General features: G+C 41.4%; 1 protein-coding gene across 3 annotated transcripts in view; it reads left to right on the forward strand.

The window, feature by feature from the left end:
- LOC148031292 (uncharacterized) overlaps window positions 1–17,755 on the forward strand; it is a 76,139-nt gene that overhangs the window by 41,708 nt on the left and 16,676 nt on the right. For all 3 annotated transcript variants that reach the window (XM_087684812.1, XM_087684811.1, XM_087684813.1), the window contains 2 exons: window positions 16,127–16,311; window positions 16,385–16,730. In XM_087684812.1, coding sequence (XP_087540938.1) covers window positions 16,127–16,311; window positions 16,385–16,730 — 531 coding nt within the window. The remainder of the gene's footprint in view (window positions 1–16,126; window positions 16,312–16,384; window positions 16,731–17,755) is intronic.

Genomic DNA, 17,755 nt, shown 5'->3' on the forward strand with positions numbered 1-17,755 from the left:
ACTCAAGCAAGAAACCCCGCATCAGCTCAACAATAATGGAGGCATCCCTAGCCTTCCATGAGCGGACAACCTCGTATGGAACAAGTGCGGGATCGGGTTGGGGTTTGAACCCCTGCACAATATCCCATGGGTTTTGGGAGTCAAGAACATGTCTCATTAGATGGGACCAAGTAGTGGAGTTAGACTCGTTAAAATGAGGCTTGTCAGTAAAGACATGTTTTGCTGATGAGAAAGAAGAGCCACGAGGTGTTTGATAGGTGGAATAAGGTGGATAAAGAGGTGGTGGAGAGGGATAAGTAGAAGCAAGAGGAGGAGGTGGATAGGCAGAAATAGACTGGAAGTATCCAATGGGTGCCAATTGATGCAGAGACATTGGAAAATGAGTGTTTCCACAAGGTGCTAGTGGAGGTAGAGGCACCAGGACATGTGAGTCCTATCCAAATGTTTGTTGGGACACAGCAAAATAACTAGAAGGTCCACTAGGTAATGCCATAGTGGCAAACCGTGGAATCGATTGATCCACACTTTGTAATGGTTGGGTGACATTCCTAGGTTGTGAAAGTCTCAAAAGTGTGGGGAAGGGAGGACGAGCCTCTATCATAGATGTACCACTCGGTTGGAAAGAAGGAGACCTCAAGGTTGTGCTCAAAGGTGGACCCCTTGATGTGATGTGAGAAGTCATATGATGTGTACTTAATGGAGATGGATAGGAAGGTGCAGTGGAAGTATAGGGTGGGAGATTAAATGGATTGGTTGATGCAGGTGTTGGAAATGATATTGGTTCTTTTTTTCCATTAAATGCTTTAAATGAAAATGAAGATGGTTCACCTACTTCAAAACGACCTTGAGAAGAAAAAATTAAAGCAAAAGAAGGGAGAGAACTTACAGGTGTTTGAATTAATCTTTTGTGCTCATCACCTTTCTTTGAGTTCAAAAACAAAAGTCTATCTTCTTTAGGACTTGTGAACCAATAGCGTGATTGCAGAGTCCCTTCTTCATGAGGATCACATACATCTTGGTGAAAAGAGGAAGTAAACTCAAAAGATGGAGAAGTGTAATTTTGCATACTTGATGTAGGAGTGAATGAAGGTGGAGATGTAAATGGAATAGATAATGAAACTGGTAAAGAGATGAAGGGTTTATACTCCATGCCAGTTTCCATGTTAGGATGGCCAGTCTGTTGTGGAGCTTTCTTCCTTCATGCAAAATCATTAGACGTGTACATTGAATCTAAAGGGGAAAGCTCAAATTTACCTTCAATTTGTTATTGAGCCCAATACATGAGGATGAGATCGTCTTCGTCTCTTGAAATTTTGTAGGGTCTTTGGACTCCATGGTAGACCATTGTCTCTTCGTCCATGTTGGAAGTTGGTAGAGTAGCCTGTGGAATTGACTCCGGCTCATTTCTCGATGGGTTTGGCTTAGGAGAATGAAGCGGTGATGTCATGTTCGAAGTCATCTTGCCCTCCCGTTGTTCTTGCTTCTTGTGAAGGGCTTTTAGATCAAAGGCCTAGGTTTCTTTGAGAAGATCTTAGCTCTTATACCATGTAAAGAAATACCCTAACAGAGAGAGACAAATACAATCATAAGACAAAGCACAAATTGAACAAAACGCAGTTAGGGTTAGGGTAACTCAGAGACAATGAACATAGTGAAGAGTTTGAAATGAATGAATTCAAATAATACAATGCTCATGCAACAAACAAACACACTATGTAGTCAATGAATATTCCCAAACTCTCATGTCTCGAGGACTGAGGCAGAGGTAACGAGGTGGAGAGTGTGTCGTACTCTAATGGATCCTGAAATGCAACAAGGCAGCCTCCAAGGATGTCTCGCAGCAATATACACAACAATGTGGATGCCAAAACAATGACAGATAGGCAGAGGAGAGAGAAAACCGGCAAACACAGCCTCCAGTAGCTGGACAATAAGCATGAAAGCACCAGAACGAGGTAAATGCAGCGTATGGTGTCAAACGCAGCCTCTAGGTGAAGTTGCCAGCTGATGGGGATGTCACAAGGTGCAGCAAACACAGCCAGAAAGCTGCCACCAGCTGCAAACAAAGCCTCTAGATGGCTGGCGACAGCAAGGAATAGCAGCATAAGGCATGAACTGCGAGGTAGAGGCTGGAAATGGACGCCGGATGGGTGATGGCAATGTTGGGCAGCTTCAGCTGAGATGTCCTTCGTGAACGGGGTGTGGGCAACGAAGCTAGAGCACCTGAAACTTGCAAAAATGAGATAAGGCTGAATGGGAGGGCAGACTCTCTATTTATAGAAAATTTGGGGCCTTCTAAATTAGGGTTTACATGTGGGACGTTGAAACTCTCTCAAATTGCTCTTGGTTTAAAAGAATGGTTAAAATTCATTAATTAGCTTGACTTTTGGGGTTGTTTAATAAAAGCTAATGGTAATTTAGCTCGACAGCCATTACAAAAGAAACGTCCGGCCTAGTATAGCCTAGTATAGATAAGCTAGATCAAAGATCCAACAACACACTTGTACCAAGTAGTATCTAGATGCGCGAATCATTGATGGATAGGCAATAGACTGGTAGAAAACTGCAAATGCAGCAAAAGATGATGATGTGCCAGATGGAGAAGGCCCAAAACAGCAAAATGCAGCACTAGGGGACAGCAACTAGCCCAGGCAACAGGAAGAAGGGCAAAAGGCAGCCTTGTAGGAGCTCGCCAATTATAGGCGTCTTTTTAATAAGAGGTTTAATTCATTAATTAATCAAGTTTTGGGGCTGTTTTAATAAAGCTAATGTAGTTTTACCCCAACACCCCTCTTAAGCCCAAAACCAGAACCAGAAAGGGACTATACTTCCCAAGCTCAAAATTTTCTTTTCTTTTCTCCAAGGCATCCCACCCCAAAGTAGACATGGCATCACGTAAAGGATGCACATCGGGCCTTGGCTACCCATTGACCTACCAAGAGTGGCTTATTAGGACTTGAAAAGGGGGATGGAACCAAGGTGGACTTTTCCATTTTTCTTTTTGAAGGCTTTTGATTATTTTGAAATAGATTTATCTTTGAGTGAGGGTTTTCGATTAGTGTTTGTCGTATTGAGTAATTTTTGCATTTTTTGGGGAGAATAAAGGGATTATTAGACCTAAGACCTTTAAAAAAAAAAACAAGCTATCCCAATCACCACCAAGTGTTGATGACAAAGAAATCTATGGAGGGTATGCGGGGGCAATAAAAAAGATAGTGGAAGCAAGTGAGGCAAACTGAGCAAGCAAAGTAAGCAAGGGAGATTGTCATGTGAGTTGTTGCGAATATGATGGATCGAGAGTTGACCACTCCAAAAGATTGAAAAAGGATAAATATGGATAGATGGTTTATAAGATTAGAATGGCAATGCACTCTGGAGTTATGCAAGAGGCAATGCAAATCATCATGCTTATGCAAAATGCTATGCAATAGTGCCACTTGGACAGTGCCCTTGTAGGGGAATTGTTTACTTACCCAAGCACCCTTTTACAATCATGGTCATCTAGAGGATGTGGATCATGATAGAATATACAAAATAATATATGTTTCTAAAGAAATATTGAACCAAAATCCTATCACACTCAAGAGAAGAAGGGTGCCCCCTCTTAATGTGGAAGGGAAAGCCAGAGGGAATCGTCCTCTCCTTGTTAGTTCAAAGTAGTAGGGGAGGATGCACCTAAGCCAATCCTGGGTAGCAAGTATTGAACAATCGGATGACTATCTTGGTCAAAATGTTTGTGAAGTTATCTAATGAAGGCATAGACTCTGGGTGGATGGTGTCTAGCTCAACTTGCTCTCTAGTGAAATGGTAGTGGACTTCAACATCCTTTGTTCGTGGTGTGAAGATCGGATTGCCAATAAGTGCTATAGCAGTTTGGTTATGGCAGTAGATGACAATTGGAGAGTCGCACGGAAAGTGTAGAACTGCCAGTAGTGCCCTCAAGTAGATAGCCTTTGTGGTGCTATCAAAGAGGAGTCGATACTCTATGAAACCAACCTTTCTTGGGTTGTGTTAACCTGATTTAACACCAATCATAATAAGCATAAAATTCACATAAAGTGAACATGCAAATGTTACCACTTAATCTTGGACAATGGACAGTTTGTTGGCCCCAAAATTGACGCCCCTTGCGGTATTTCTTTATCTTATATTGCAAATGAAAGGAGAATAATTGAGATACTTTGCTCTCCTCCGCTAATCCAAGTGTTTCTTGTTGTCAAAACTAATCAGCAAGCCTCGAAACCAATTTTCCCTTGGTTTCTTGGGGATTGGCCTTTACCTCGCTTCTTGAAAGCCAAATTGAGTGTCCCAAATCTGATATTGCTTGGTTGGCCTCGTGAATTTCCTTGAAATTTCTCAATTTCAATTGTTGGAATTCAAGTCCTAGGCCCTCAACTTTGAGCACGCATCTGGAGGCGACTATCAAAACTCTAATATCTGGTTTACATCAAAGATTGACTGAAATCTCTTCCTCTGATGGCTCAAACTGCTAGAAGATGTTGAGATAACTTGAGAGATGGTTGGGGGATGAGAGAGAATGCTATAGAAAGAAATTTTAGAGTTTCACCGTGAGAAACATCGAAAAACTGTTGTTGCCTTGCTCAAACAGCGATGGAAACTGTCATCTACAGCTTAGGACCACTAAAAAGACTACTATCGCCTCTTATATGCTATCACTTGTACCAAAAGAACCTTGGGATGCTATCATCTACTCTTGGAGGGCTCCAAATTGCTATCACTTTATCGTATGATTGATCCATGGTGGCTGCAAATCACATCAAATAGTCTCTTCTCGCTCTCTAACAGCCTTCTCTCTCACAATGGCTAGAATAGATTTCTACTAGCCAAAGATTAGAGCATCTCAAAATTTAACGTCCCTGTGACACTTTGCCTTAGTCGTGGAAGTAGCCACCGTCCCTTGCTTATGGCTTGACCAAGAAGTGGGAATCATGCCTAAAGAAAAGAGGTAGCCTTTGTGAGGATGCCAAGTGTCAAATCTCTAGCCTAATCCAAATCAATGTATTCTTGCAAAATCAAATCATAAGAAAAAGTACACTGAACATATCTCAACACATGCATATAAGTAATTCAATGTGACATGTTTGATATATTGAAATATTGACTAAGTAAATATCTCAACACAAGCATACAAGCTTGACATTGATGCATTGATATATTGTCAATCCAATGTTAGGATCTCCAGTCCATTCCGAATCAGTGTATCCTTGCCTAAGGAAACCATGACTATATATCAAACCATAAGAAAAAGTACATCGAACATATCTCAACACACACATACAAGCAATTCAATGTGACATGTTTGGTGCATTGAAATATTGACGAAGTAAAAAACAGAGCATGCAAGATCTAGCGTAGTATAGTGATACCAGAGAACTTTTTCTACAACAAATCTATAGATATACTCATCGAAGGGTTGATGAGGAGAATCCTTAGATAAGTGAACATTGGGGTCAAGTGGCATGGCCACATGCCATGTTTAATTAGTACAATACTATTTCACTAACTAAAGGACACGCTTTTGTTGTGACACAAAAATATTATTCCCAAATCGAATTACCTCCATTCCAAGAAATAGGATAACTGGCCAAGGTTAGTTATCTCAAATGTGGAACAAAGTTCGGTCTTAATATTTGCTATAGTAGCAAAATTTCAGCTTGTGACAACTAATCATCTATGTACAAAAGAATGTAGCTGATCCCCTCTGAAGTGGTTTTGACATATAAGTTTGGATCATAAGGGGTAGAATGAAATCCCTGAGTCCTAAGAAACTCATCCATCCTATGGAACCATGAATGCAATACTTGCTTCAGCCCATAAAGAGCTTTCCGCAGATGAAAGACCTTATCTTTATAGTCAATAGAAGAAAATTTGGGAGGCTGCTCCACATAGACTTCTCCTCCAAATAATTGTTTAGAAATGCACTTTTTACATCCATCTAATAGATCGACCAACTGTGATGAGTGGCTAGTGCAACCAACAGACGGAATGATGTCAACTGCATAGTGGGAGCAAAGATTTCCTTATAACCTACGCCATGTTTTTGTCAAAAACATTAGACTACAAGGCAAGCCTTGTATTTATCCAAAGTTCCATCAGCTTTCAATTTGGTCCTAAAGATCCACTTGGTTTTGACGACTTTCTTGTGGCTTGGACAATCCATCAAGGTCCAAGTCTCATTTTGATGAATGCTCACAAGCTCCTTTTGTTAGCAATCTAGTCAGCTTGTGTGAGTTTGGACTATGCTTGACCTTACTAGGTATTTTAGGCATTTTATGGTGGTCGTCTTAGTGATTATTGAGGCATTTATTGCTAGCCAACTAGCTACCATATTTGGCATATTTTGGGCTTATTTATTCAGTGGGTCCTCCTCCTCTTCCCATTCAATCATCATCATTCTTTAGGTGGTCTTTCGTTGGAGAGAGGAGCTGGTATCGGTGCCCACACAGCTAGTGACTCACTGTTGTACGCGTCATTCTCGTGTTTGGTATATGGATTTCATTTCTCGAGCACATCTTTGAGTTCTCTTTCTTGGACTATGATGAGGAGTCATTACCGTTGTATTGTATTAGATCACCCATGATCTGAGAGAGGGCATTAGCAATCTAGTCAGGTCTTGTGTGAGTCATGGGCTATGCTTGACATTGCTAGGTAATTTAGGAATTTTCTGGTGGTCATCTTAGTGATTATTTAGGCATTTATTGCTAGCCGAACAACTACCATATTTGGCATATTTTGGGTCTATTTATTCAGTGGCTTCTTCTCCTCCCATTCAATCATCATCATTCTTTAGGTGGTCTTTCGTTGGAGTGAGGAGTCGGTGCTGATGCCCATGCAGCCAATGACTCACTGTTGTATGCATCATTCTCATGTTTGGTATATGGATTCCATTTCCCAAGCACATCTTTGAGTTCTCTTCCTTTGCAGTCAGTGTTATTTTGTTTTCTTTTTCTTCTGTCTTGTGTTTAGCAGTTTATTTCAGTACTTTTCTATGCTTCCCTTGCTGCACCACTTTTGACACCTTTTCCATTCCCTCTCGCATTAAGGATGCTCTAGAGCCTCCCGCCAACTCTTCGGCTCAAAATGCACTATATAATCTACCGTAAAGATAGACACAAAGGAACTAGATTGTGATGAACATGGCATGTTCTATGCTATTCACAAAGCAAAGCTTCCTAAGTGCCTTCGGGTCGAGGCTGTTAACACTTTAGTATACATCCTCAACCGACACCTGATTGTAGTGATTCCTTAGAAAATTCCCTTTAAGGCATTTTTTGGCACTCCGTCTATTATTTTCCACTTCAATGTCTTTGGGTGTCATGCATACATGCACACTCATAATGATAAGATAGGAAATCTCACTCCCGAAGCTAATCTCTTGATTTTTGTAGAGTACTCTTTTGAGGCAAAAGCCTCTAATTTGTTGGATCCTCGAACAACAAACAAGATGATTGTTCACAGATATGTTTTTTATGAGAGGGATATTGTAAATAGCATTGCAACGGTCTCTCAGTCGATCCCTCCTTCCACATCAGAGATAGTGCCATCTAAGATGGTATCTATTACCCGCTCTTGACCCATTTGTAAAGTCTTCAATACCTAGGCCTCTTCTGCGAGACCTATTATCTCACTAGTACCAATAGACCATGTGAGATTCAGGAATCCTTCCACTAGATTCCACTCTAGACGTCCTTAGAAGATTTGCCCAACTTGCTCTTAGACTCTACGCCTCCATTCTCAGAGGGAGAGTTGATAGAGGTGAGCTGGCATGAGATATTGCGCTCTTGTAAAAACTCGGTGAACTCATGGGAGATAAGCTCACCACTAGAATCACTTCTTGTCCAACCTACTTAATGACCAGTCTGATTATGTTCAAGCAACACCCATGAAGAAAAGTAGGTGAATGCATTAGATACGTGCTTTAGAAAATACACCCACATATAGTGAGAAAAATCATTCACTATCAAAAAGAAGTACAGTGCGTCATTAAGGGTAGCAGTGGATATTGGCCCACAAAGATCAACATGGATCAATCTAAGAGATGTCTCAACTCTATGTGTGGTCTGCTGAGGAAAGGGTGTGCAGCACATCCTTATATAGTTATAGGTGTGACAAGCCTTCAACCATCTAACGGCGTGACAGCTCATAGAGCGAGTCATACCCAATGTGTCCTAAGCAATACTGGCGAAGGCGGTCATTGTTCGTAGGCTCCCATGTGGTGGCTAAAGCTTGGAACTAGCAAAACTCTGAGTCCTTAGTGATCTATGTCATCTCCTAGGGAAAGAAACTATGTCATCTCCTAGAGGTTGCTAGGTTGTGCCTTGCCATGAGCAATCACTAAACTAGTTTGAGAGTCTATGGCCTCGGCTGTGGTTGTTGTGAGGAAAACTACTTGCCTCAATCGGCAAAGCTGTTGAACGGATAATAAGTTTACTCCAAGCTTTTAGGGACATAATATACATCATCCAACAAAGCAAGATCTTAGCCCTTGTCAATATCAAACTTAACGCGATCTAGACCATGGATCTTGACTGAGGGGTCGTTCCCACAACGGATATCCTGGTTGCAGGGGCTTAGGAAAGAAAAATGTCTTGGATGGGGGTCACGTGATGGGTGGCTATAACCGGCGTTCCTTTTGTGGATGGGTGGTAAATCCTTGATTACAACTTAATTACAGCAACAAACAATAAATGCAAATCTGAAAATACAAATTTACCTACCGATCTTGGACAATGCACACCCGATTGGCCCCAAAATTGGCGCCCCTTTCGGTATTTCTTTAGCTTTATTGAAGAAGAAGTTGATTTACAATGGGATACTCCCGATCCCCTTCGCAATCCAAACTCCCCTTGACTAGCAAGTCTTTAATCTATTTTGCCCCTTGATTCAGGCACTTAATTGGCCTTCACCCACTTCATAGACGATGGAAATGCCCCAAATTCAATGAGTGGCTAGTCCTCCACTTGAATTTAGCTGAGCAATGAGCATGTTCTTTCAAAGATTAGACTTCAATTTCATATTTGTAATCTTTTAAGTTTTTTAGCAATGGTACCATAGGCATGTTCTTTTAGCTTAGACTTTTAAGTTTAGTTTATTGTTCATTGTTTTATCATTTATGATTTTTGGCATATGTATTATGGATTTTATTATTTATAATTGAATAGCTTACCTCTTGAGCCTTGTAAGTTGCAATTCAATTTCTAATGAGTAGTTTTAGAATAATGCATGATATCTTAAAGTTAAAACTTAAAATGATTTGTCCTTGTGGATTATATACCTTGGTTTTAAGTTTTAACACTCCAGAGTCCACATGGATTATGAGTAAAATATTAATTTTTTTCATGAATTTTGATTTTTTAAATGCCGTTCCCGTTTTCATGTCCCCGTTCCCTAGGTTTGGCGTTCCCGTCCCCGTCCCCGTCCCCGTCCCTGTTCCCCGTTCCCGTTCCCCGTTTCATGTTTCTATGCTTCAACTGCAACCAAAGCCCAAAATGCTTCTTAATGTAGTTATCTTGACTACAGGAGAGAATATCTCATCAAAGTCAACTCCATGTTTCTGCTTGTATCTCTTCGCAACCAATCTTGCTTTGTACTTTGGCGAGGAACCAAAAGTGATCTTCATCTTGTAAACCCATTTGCATGGAAGGGTTTTTTGCCCTTTAGGAAACTGCACCAAGTCCCAAGTGCCATTTTTCTCAAGAGATTTCATCAGTGACAACATGGCTTTATACAATTTCTTGTTGTCCTGTCTGTCCATTGCTTCCTTGAAGCAAGACGGGTCACTACAGTCTGTCAACATGACATAATCAGCCACATTGTTTGTACCAGGAATGAATCTATCATGTTGTCTAGTAGCCTTAGATGATCTCCTAACCCAATGATGATTATTTTGCTGGCTGTTGAGCCTGCAAATTTCCATTTCCAGCTTGCTATCTTGGCATTTCAGCTTGCAAATTTCCATTTTCAAAACTCATGGAGCTCCGAGAGAGACACCAAGGAAAAGGGGTTTCTACTACAAGAAAAACTATCTTGTAACGTCAACAAGCTTTTGTTTCATTCTTTATAGAACCATAATAAGAAAAATAACAAATCTTCACGCAGCATCGTAGTAGATATCTCCCACGGATTTGATAGAATCAACCATAATTTTCAACATCTTCATAGAATCCATCAACACTAACAAGAACACGAGAATACATCACTTTTGAATGGACATAATCATATATGATTCATCTTCATTGTCTTCATAGTTCTCTCTCTCAATCTCTCATAAATAGATACATTGTTTTGATAGAATTGGCTTTGGGCATTTCAACTTGCAAATCAGCATTAACAGCTTGTTGTCCTGGCTGTTCCTGCACATCCAGTGGCTCATCATTATGGGCAATGGTTGGCTGATCATTTTCAACATTATTTTTTGCATTTGCAAGCTCATTTACAGCAGGTATTTGCTGTTGTACAACGGGCACATTTTACTGTCCAAAAGGTATTGCTTCCCGGGATACAACCCTACAAACTTCCTCTGTTCTTTCGGGCTGTTTGTGCATGCGATCTTCCCGGAAGATAACATCATTGCTACGCACTACTTTTCTTTTCTCGGGATCCCATAATCTATAACCCATTTCACCTTCATCACCATATCCTAGGAAGATACATTTACAGGACTTTGGCTCAAGTTTGCTGGGTTCTTTTTTACATATGTGCACAAATGCTTCGCAGCCAAATACTTTCAAGTGTCCATACGAAGGTGGCTTGCCCAACCACGCTTCTTGGGGAACTCCTTATGAGACGTCTGTGCATGTTTACCATAAACACAATGATCACAAGAATAGAAGATTTCAACCAATGCCAAGAATAGAAGTTTTCAGCGAAACAGACTTCTTATGAGACGTCTGTGCATGTTTACCATAAACACAATGATCACAATGCTCAAAATCAGCATAATGAAGACAAGGCAAGTAACCCAAACGAGAAAGCACTTTCATTCCAGATTTGCAATAAATTTTCAGAAGCACTAAATCTTGTGCTACAGTACTCCACAATTGATTACAGCTGTTCCAAGGACAAATACATCGCATTACATGAGAAGTCCCAAATTTTAGCTGCAATTTCTGTTGTACACACACCCATGGGCACAAAATTTGACACACACGGTCAAAAGCCCCAAAATTTTTGTGCTCAAAGTATCAACCATACATCTGCACTATCTTTGACATGCATAGAATAGGCCAATTTTGCCAAAATAGAGCAATTTCAGCAAAACCCCCAAAATTTTCCAAGTGCTAGGTGTCCAAATTGCATGGAATTAAACCCGCATGCACATAAAATGACCAAATGGCGCACAAATTTCGCCCAAACAGCAAAAGCCCCAAATTGCACGGGGTCCAATGTGCATCAATGTCGAGAAGTTGGGTAAATTTCAGCCCAATTTTTGCATGTATATGAAAAGCCCCAATGTTGGAGGCAAAATGTTACAAATTCTTGCAATTTCTGAGACAAATATCACTATTGCGTCTTGCTCGCATCAAATCTAAACAAATCCCCAAAATTTTGAACTGTGCTTACATGCACGAATGCCCATCAATGAGCAAAGGACTTGCTTGCAGGGAACCTTTGAACAATTGAAAATTTTGCAAAAGAAAAGTGACAAATCTGCCCCATTTATAGTCGCCAGCCCGTCGCCTGCTCACATGACTTGCTCGTGACATGGAAAAACGACGTTTTGACTTGCGCCTGACTGCACGAGTGACGTTTTGAAGTATTGACTTGCGCTTGACTGCACAAGTGACGTTTTGACCTGCTCGCGACCTGGAATTGTCGCCTGACTGAAAATGAGAAAGAACATGACGAGTTGACCTACACGGACTCTGAGAAGCGCAAGCACCTTAACCGCAGCTTTGATACCAGTTTGAAGTGAGCGATGCGCAATGGCGATGCAATGTTCGGCGATGAAAATGTCAGGTAGAGAGCAAAACGTGAACAAGAGTAGCGAGTGAGAGTCAAAGAGAGAGATGCACTATGTTCTTGGGTACAATTTGTTGTGTTGTACCTCTTTAGGTTTTAGATAGATGTATATGAAAGTACAAATGTGCTAAGGGTGTGTTCACACCTGTGCATATATAAAAGGCATGATGGCCCTTTATTCCCAACAAGTGCCAAACCTAGTTTGTGTTCTCAAGGACTCAACTCTTGCCTTGAATAAGGATATGCTACACAAAATTTGGCTGTGCTGGGAGTATCAAACGTAGTTTATGTTTTCAATGACTCAACTTTTGTCTTGAAGAAGGATATGCTGCACAAAAGTTTGCTGTGCAATCAGCAAGATCCTATGTCTTTGCAAAACCCCCATCCCATCCAAGGTCATATGAGGATCCAGCGCTAGAAGAACCCCCAAAGTTGTCATCCAATCTTGTAGCGAGGTCCAAAGCAACACATAGCACACAACAGCTTGAAAGCGAGTACAAAATTCATTAGGCATTGATGTAGGGATAATTCTATGAGGAGTCAGACTATTGGGTCGCATAGAATAGACATGCAAGCAATTAGGTGCTACATGTAGTACCAAAGTGTCTGATATGGTGACTATAGGTATGTGTCCTGAAGAAACTGATTGAATAGTGTGTGGTACATGTGCTGAAAAAGTGTAGGATGGCACACTAGCCATAGGAGGGGTGGGAGAGGCTTGATGCATGTTAATGGGATGCCCTTGCATGTAGGCCCCCATTGGTACCATTGTTGTACCGAGACCACCCGATTGTGGGATACAAAGTAGATCTATGGGATACATGCCCATTGGTGTGGTACCCCCAATGTGGTGAATTGTGGAATGGATGAGTTGGTGTATGGAACAGAAGCAAAAGAAATTTATGAAATGGGTGGCATGGGTGGGAATTGAATTGTGAAGAGCGATTTTGTCTTAATGATGATTAAGCACCAAAAGCAAATTCATTGGAATAAGCATGTGATGCAAAGGTATTACCCGACCTTTTACGTCTATAATGACCTCTTCTTGCGTTTACATATTGGTGTGAATTTAGATCTTCATGATAACTTTCACCCATTATCTACATTTCAGGAGGAATGGCAGAAGAACTTGCAAAAGTTGTATTATACATAACCCCATTCACTGTATTTAGTGGATCAAGTGACATTAAATAGCTCAAGTTTCCCAAATTGTTTTGTCCTCTTTCAGTTGGGGGTTTCTGATCTGCACTAACATAGATCTCCGATAACTGACATGCAAACTCCTTTAGATTGTAGGCTCGGTTGATCTACTTGTATGCCACAGGTGATGCGTGAGATGGATTATGAGCATAGGGGCTCACTCCTTGTCATGCTTTCTGTAATCTCTACCTCACAAGCACTTTCTATTCCTCATCAGTGAGCATGTGCATGCTGGTTGTTAGGAGGTCCTTGTTTGGAGAAAGATTCACTCTTTTGTTCTAGGAGTGCATTAAGAGAGTACCCATTCCTTGGACTGATGTCATAGGCTTCGAGTGAGATTGCTTTGCTGATATGGAAGACATCTCTGAAGGTGTTCTTGCATCCTGGAAAGCCAAACTTCATTCTTAACAAGGGGTGAGGATCATTAGCAAGAGCACTCTACTCTAATACCATGTAAATAAATTTTATGGCAAACACAGAAAACGCAAAGTATACAACACCAGTCTATAGAATATTGAATCATAACAAGAATGAAGATGATACCATCAGACGGCTTGGAATCTCCATGTCTCCAGGGATGGGGTAGAAGTGTCTAGAGTGGTCGTCGGAGTTTGTCATACTCGAATGGATCCTGAAATGCAGCAGTAGCAGTCTGATGAAGTCTGATGATGACTCACTGAGTAGTAGCAAATGTGTCTGGAGTGGGTGTCAGAGTGTGCTGTACTCGAATGGATCCCAAATTGCAGCAGTAGCAGTCTAGTGAAGTCTGATGATGACTCAGTGAGCAGTAGCTAGTGTAGGCAGTTATGTAGCAGTAGAATGGAGATCACCTAGGGGTAAGTAATGATGTCAGCAGTCATAGATGCACCAGCAGTCAGGTGACCAGCGGGGCAGCCTCTTTATGCAGAAAATGCGGCTCTTTCTGCTCTGAAATGATGGCAGCATGATAACACTGATAATGGAGGTGAAGGCAGCAGCTGTAGAGGACTGGTGTGGCGATGGGTAGCCTGTGGATCAGGAACTGCAGGGTGCAGCATTTGAATAGTGTCCAAGACCAGCAGGTGGCAGCTGTAGACTGAAAATGGAAGTGCAAAATGGTTGAAAATCAGGTCCCCAGCTGTGTAGGGGCTGTGGACAGCAGGGGCAGCACTCTAAGAAGCTCCACAAACTGAGGTATCTCTGGATAGGGGTGTAGACAGCAGTAAGTGATGAGAGGGCTGAAGGGTAGCTGGCTGAATCCGTGGGATTGAGGATGCACTAACACAAGTCTCCTATTTAAAGAGGATTGGGAGAGTATTTTTCCTACTACCAAAAATAAGCTACTTATTTTTGGTAATTTTGCATTGATTACTTTTTGAGGCTGTTTTAAGGAGACTAAATAGGAGGTTAATGCACCATAATTTTGACTGAGTGCAAATCCTAATGTCAGTTTCTCAAAAATAGGTTGGCTCTCATATAAGCCCAAAGCATTGAGGCTATATCAGCACGACTAGCCAAGCTCTCTAAGAGGGCATATAGGCATACCAGTAGACCAAGATAACAAGCGTAGGTTCCATGAACCCCTTTAGACCCCTGTATATACCACGAATTTTTAAGGTGGCTCTAGCCCCATGTCCTAATCCCCTAAGAAGGCCCTAGGCCAAAAAGTAGGGTTAACTATGTCTATCCAAGATTGATAGATTTTACTTAGATGAGTGGACGTGTGATAGAAAGGCATGGTTGGGATTCTATTAGGCACTAGTTTCTCCAATCATGCACCACTTGTCTAATAGTTGCCAAACGCAAGGAGTGGCAAGGCCACTCTTCAAATAACAGATTCTCTTTTCCAAGAGAAGACAGTAGCTGAGGAGATCAAAGACATATCGTAGAGGCTCAGCGTAGAGTTGGAAAGGCCGTTGGACCACTTAAAACCGACCCATGAGATAGATTTGCTGCAATGATGGTTAGGGCCTTGAAGAGTATGCACTTAGCACTCCGAGAGTCCCTTGCAGCCCCAAAGGAGAGACAAATGTACCCTTTTGTATGGCACCCCTAAGTGACCCTTCATTCTTGTCCTTTGGTGTGTTATAGACTGGGGGACCTTTAGTTCAGGACCAGCTTCTTGATTTGCAGACAATTGACATTTCTGCAGTTCCTTTTGAAATCCATACAGCTGCTCTTTGGGCTTAAAAGGTTGTGTTTGATGCATGTGGACAGGCATTGAGCAAGTTATCCTACCTAAATGAAGCATTCCTTTCACAGATGTTCTGGAGATGCATTCAGTTGGTTTATTTTCTAGATATAGCATTTTCCCCCTTTTATCACTATACAGTCTGACTGGGGAGTAGGATGCAGTTAAATAGGATTAGATGATCCTGTGCAGCTGGTTTCTTACAGGTTTCCTAGAGGAGGATGGCATAGCTTCAAAATGAGGAAGATGCCACTCTTTCTTTGGCAGGTGGCTCATGCACGTTTACCAATTGAGACTTGGCTTGCCAAAGGTGGCCCCCCTCAAGGTATAATAAATGTGTTATCACAAGGCACCACAAAGCAATTGCATTTGGGACTGCCTTGAAATCCACAAGGTTTACTTAACAAGTATGGCTATACATGTTTCTATAAAACAGTGTTTCTAGAGCAGCCAGAAGAGGGGGTACTGAGCATTTTTTCTCTCATTTTCTAGTCTTGGTTTCCTACATGGACTATCATACCCTTTGAGGGGCGTGTGTAGCTTTTCAGACATTTCTAAGTTATAGAAGTATCTTTTCCTAGGGACACAAACAAAGACCTGGGGATCTTTCTGGACAGACATGTAACATAAAAAAACAAAAGACCAGTAGAATGAGACTGCTCTAAGTAGTACTTTAGGCCTCTACTTACAGAATTTCTAATTTCAGTGGTATCTAGTGCAAAGTGTCTGATAAAGCTTGTGCCTCCTATTTTGACCTGCTTTACTTTTGTACAGGGGGCAGCCATGAACCAGGATATTCTTGCTGCAATTCAGCCATCAATCATATTAGTAGAAGAAGCAGCAGAAATTCTGGAGCCTCAGCTAATGGCAATCCTTTCTCCAAGTGTTCGGCATCTCATACTCGTGGGAGACCACAAGCAACTACGACCCTCGGTTAATAGCTACAATTTAGAAACCAGGTATGCTAATAGAAAAGACTGTTTTGCAGGTACATATCGGAATAAACACATAATAAGACAAATGTGTGTCCAGGCATAATTTGGCAGTTTCAATGCTTGAGAGGCTTGCAGAATACAAGAAACTCCCATTTCAAGCACTGGGATATCAGTCTAGGATGCGTCCAGAGTTCCTTCAGATGGTGAAACCCATGTATCCTCATTTGAGAACGAATATAGCAGCAGTTTCAGGCACAAGGAATAACGCTTCAATGTGCATGAAATCAACCATGTATTTCTGGTCTCACTCTTTCGAAGAAGCTACCGATCGCAGCCCCTCTAATGAAGGAGAGGCCTATATGGTAATGGCTTTAGTGAAATGGCTGCTGTCACAAGGACACACCCACAAGGACATAACAGTAATCTGTGCCTATGGAGAACAGGTAATACTTAAGATACCACCTTCCTTACTTCTATAGATCCATGGTTTCAGTACTTGATCTTCATCTTGTAAGATTCAAATACTCTCCTTCTCTTTCCCAAAGCTTTTGCTATTGACTTACAATGAGACCAGTGGGAGTGGACTAAGGATAAGGAGCATGGCCACTTCAATATAGTAGACAGGGCTACAATTCAAAGGAGCTGTACATGCCCATCAATTCCTTGCTCACAGGCAACTGTGCCTCAATGTGTAACTCAGGCCTGTTCTTAAATCCTGCATGTTGCCACAAGCATCAAGCTGCATTTAAATGTGAAAAAAGTAGAATATACTACCTCCAGCACCAATTTGCAGAAGAAGTTTACTGCTATGCACGTCCTGTAGTTGGTGTATGCTGCAATCAGGGCATTCCATGAGACTATATCCTGAACTGGTAGCTTGTCAAATACATCGTAGTATCTAAACATGAAGTGCACAGTGTACATATGCACCAAGTGCTGCCTATGTGCAGATTTCTTTCCAAGCCATGTTTAGTTGCTTCTGAATGTATTTCAATGTCGCTTTCTAAAGCTTGGGTACTGCCACAGGCTTTCAAGATGCAATGAAGATTATAGGAACAAGTGATAACCCCTGTAAGAGCATTTGTTGGAAATAATTGCTTGCTTCTTCAGCAACCCCATGCACAGAGATTTTTGCAATCATTGCAGTCCATGATTCTGCATCATTAGCCAGCATCCATCAAGCACATGGTGTGCTTCTTTAAGCAAGCCACATTCTGCATACATCAGGGTTGTCTCCGTACTTAGCATGGACTGATCCGTACGGTATAGTACGGTACATATCCGTACGATTTAGTATGAAAAAATAGGCACTTTTTGGCCACTCTCCTTCAAGCCTACAACTTTCTTTTTTCCTTTCTCCTTTCTTTTTTTTTTCCCCTTCTTTCTTATTTCTCTCCCCCAAGCCTCTCATCTCCTCTCAAGCCTATTATATCTCTCTCTCTCTCTCTCTCTCTCTCTCTCTCTCTCT

The sequence above is a fragment of the Lygodium microphyllum genome, chromosome 9 (genome assembly GCF_053477565.2).
Source record: "Lygodium microphyllum isolate KBCC chromosome 9, Lygodium_microphyllum_v1.1.10, whole genome shotgun sequence".
In the NCBI taxonomy this organism is placed as follows: Eukaryota; Viridiplantae; Streptophyta; class Polypodiopsida; order Schizaeales; family Lygodiaceae; genus Lygodium; species Lygodium microphyllum.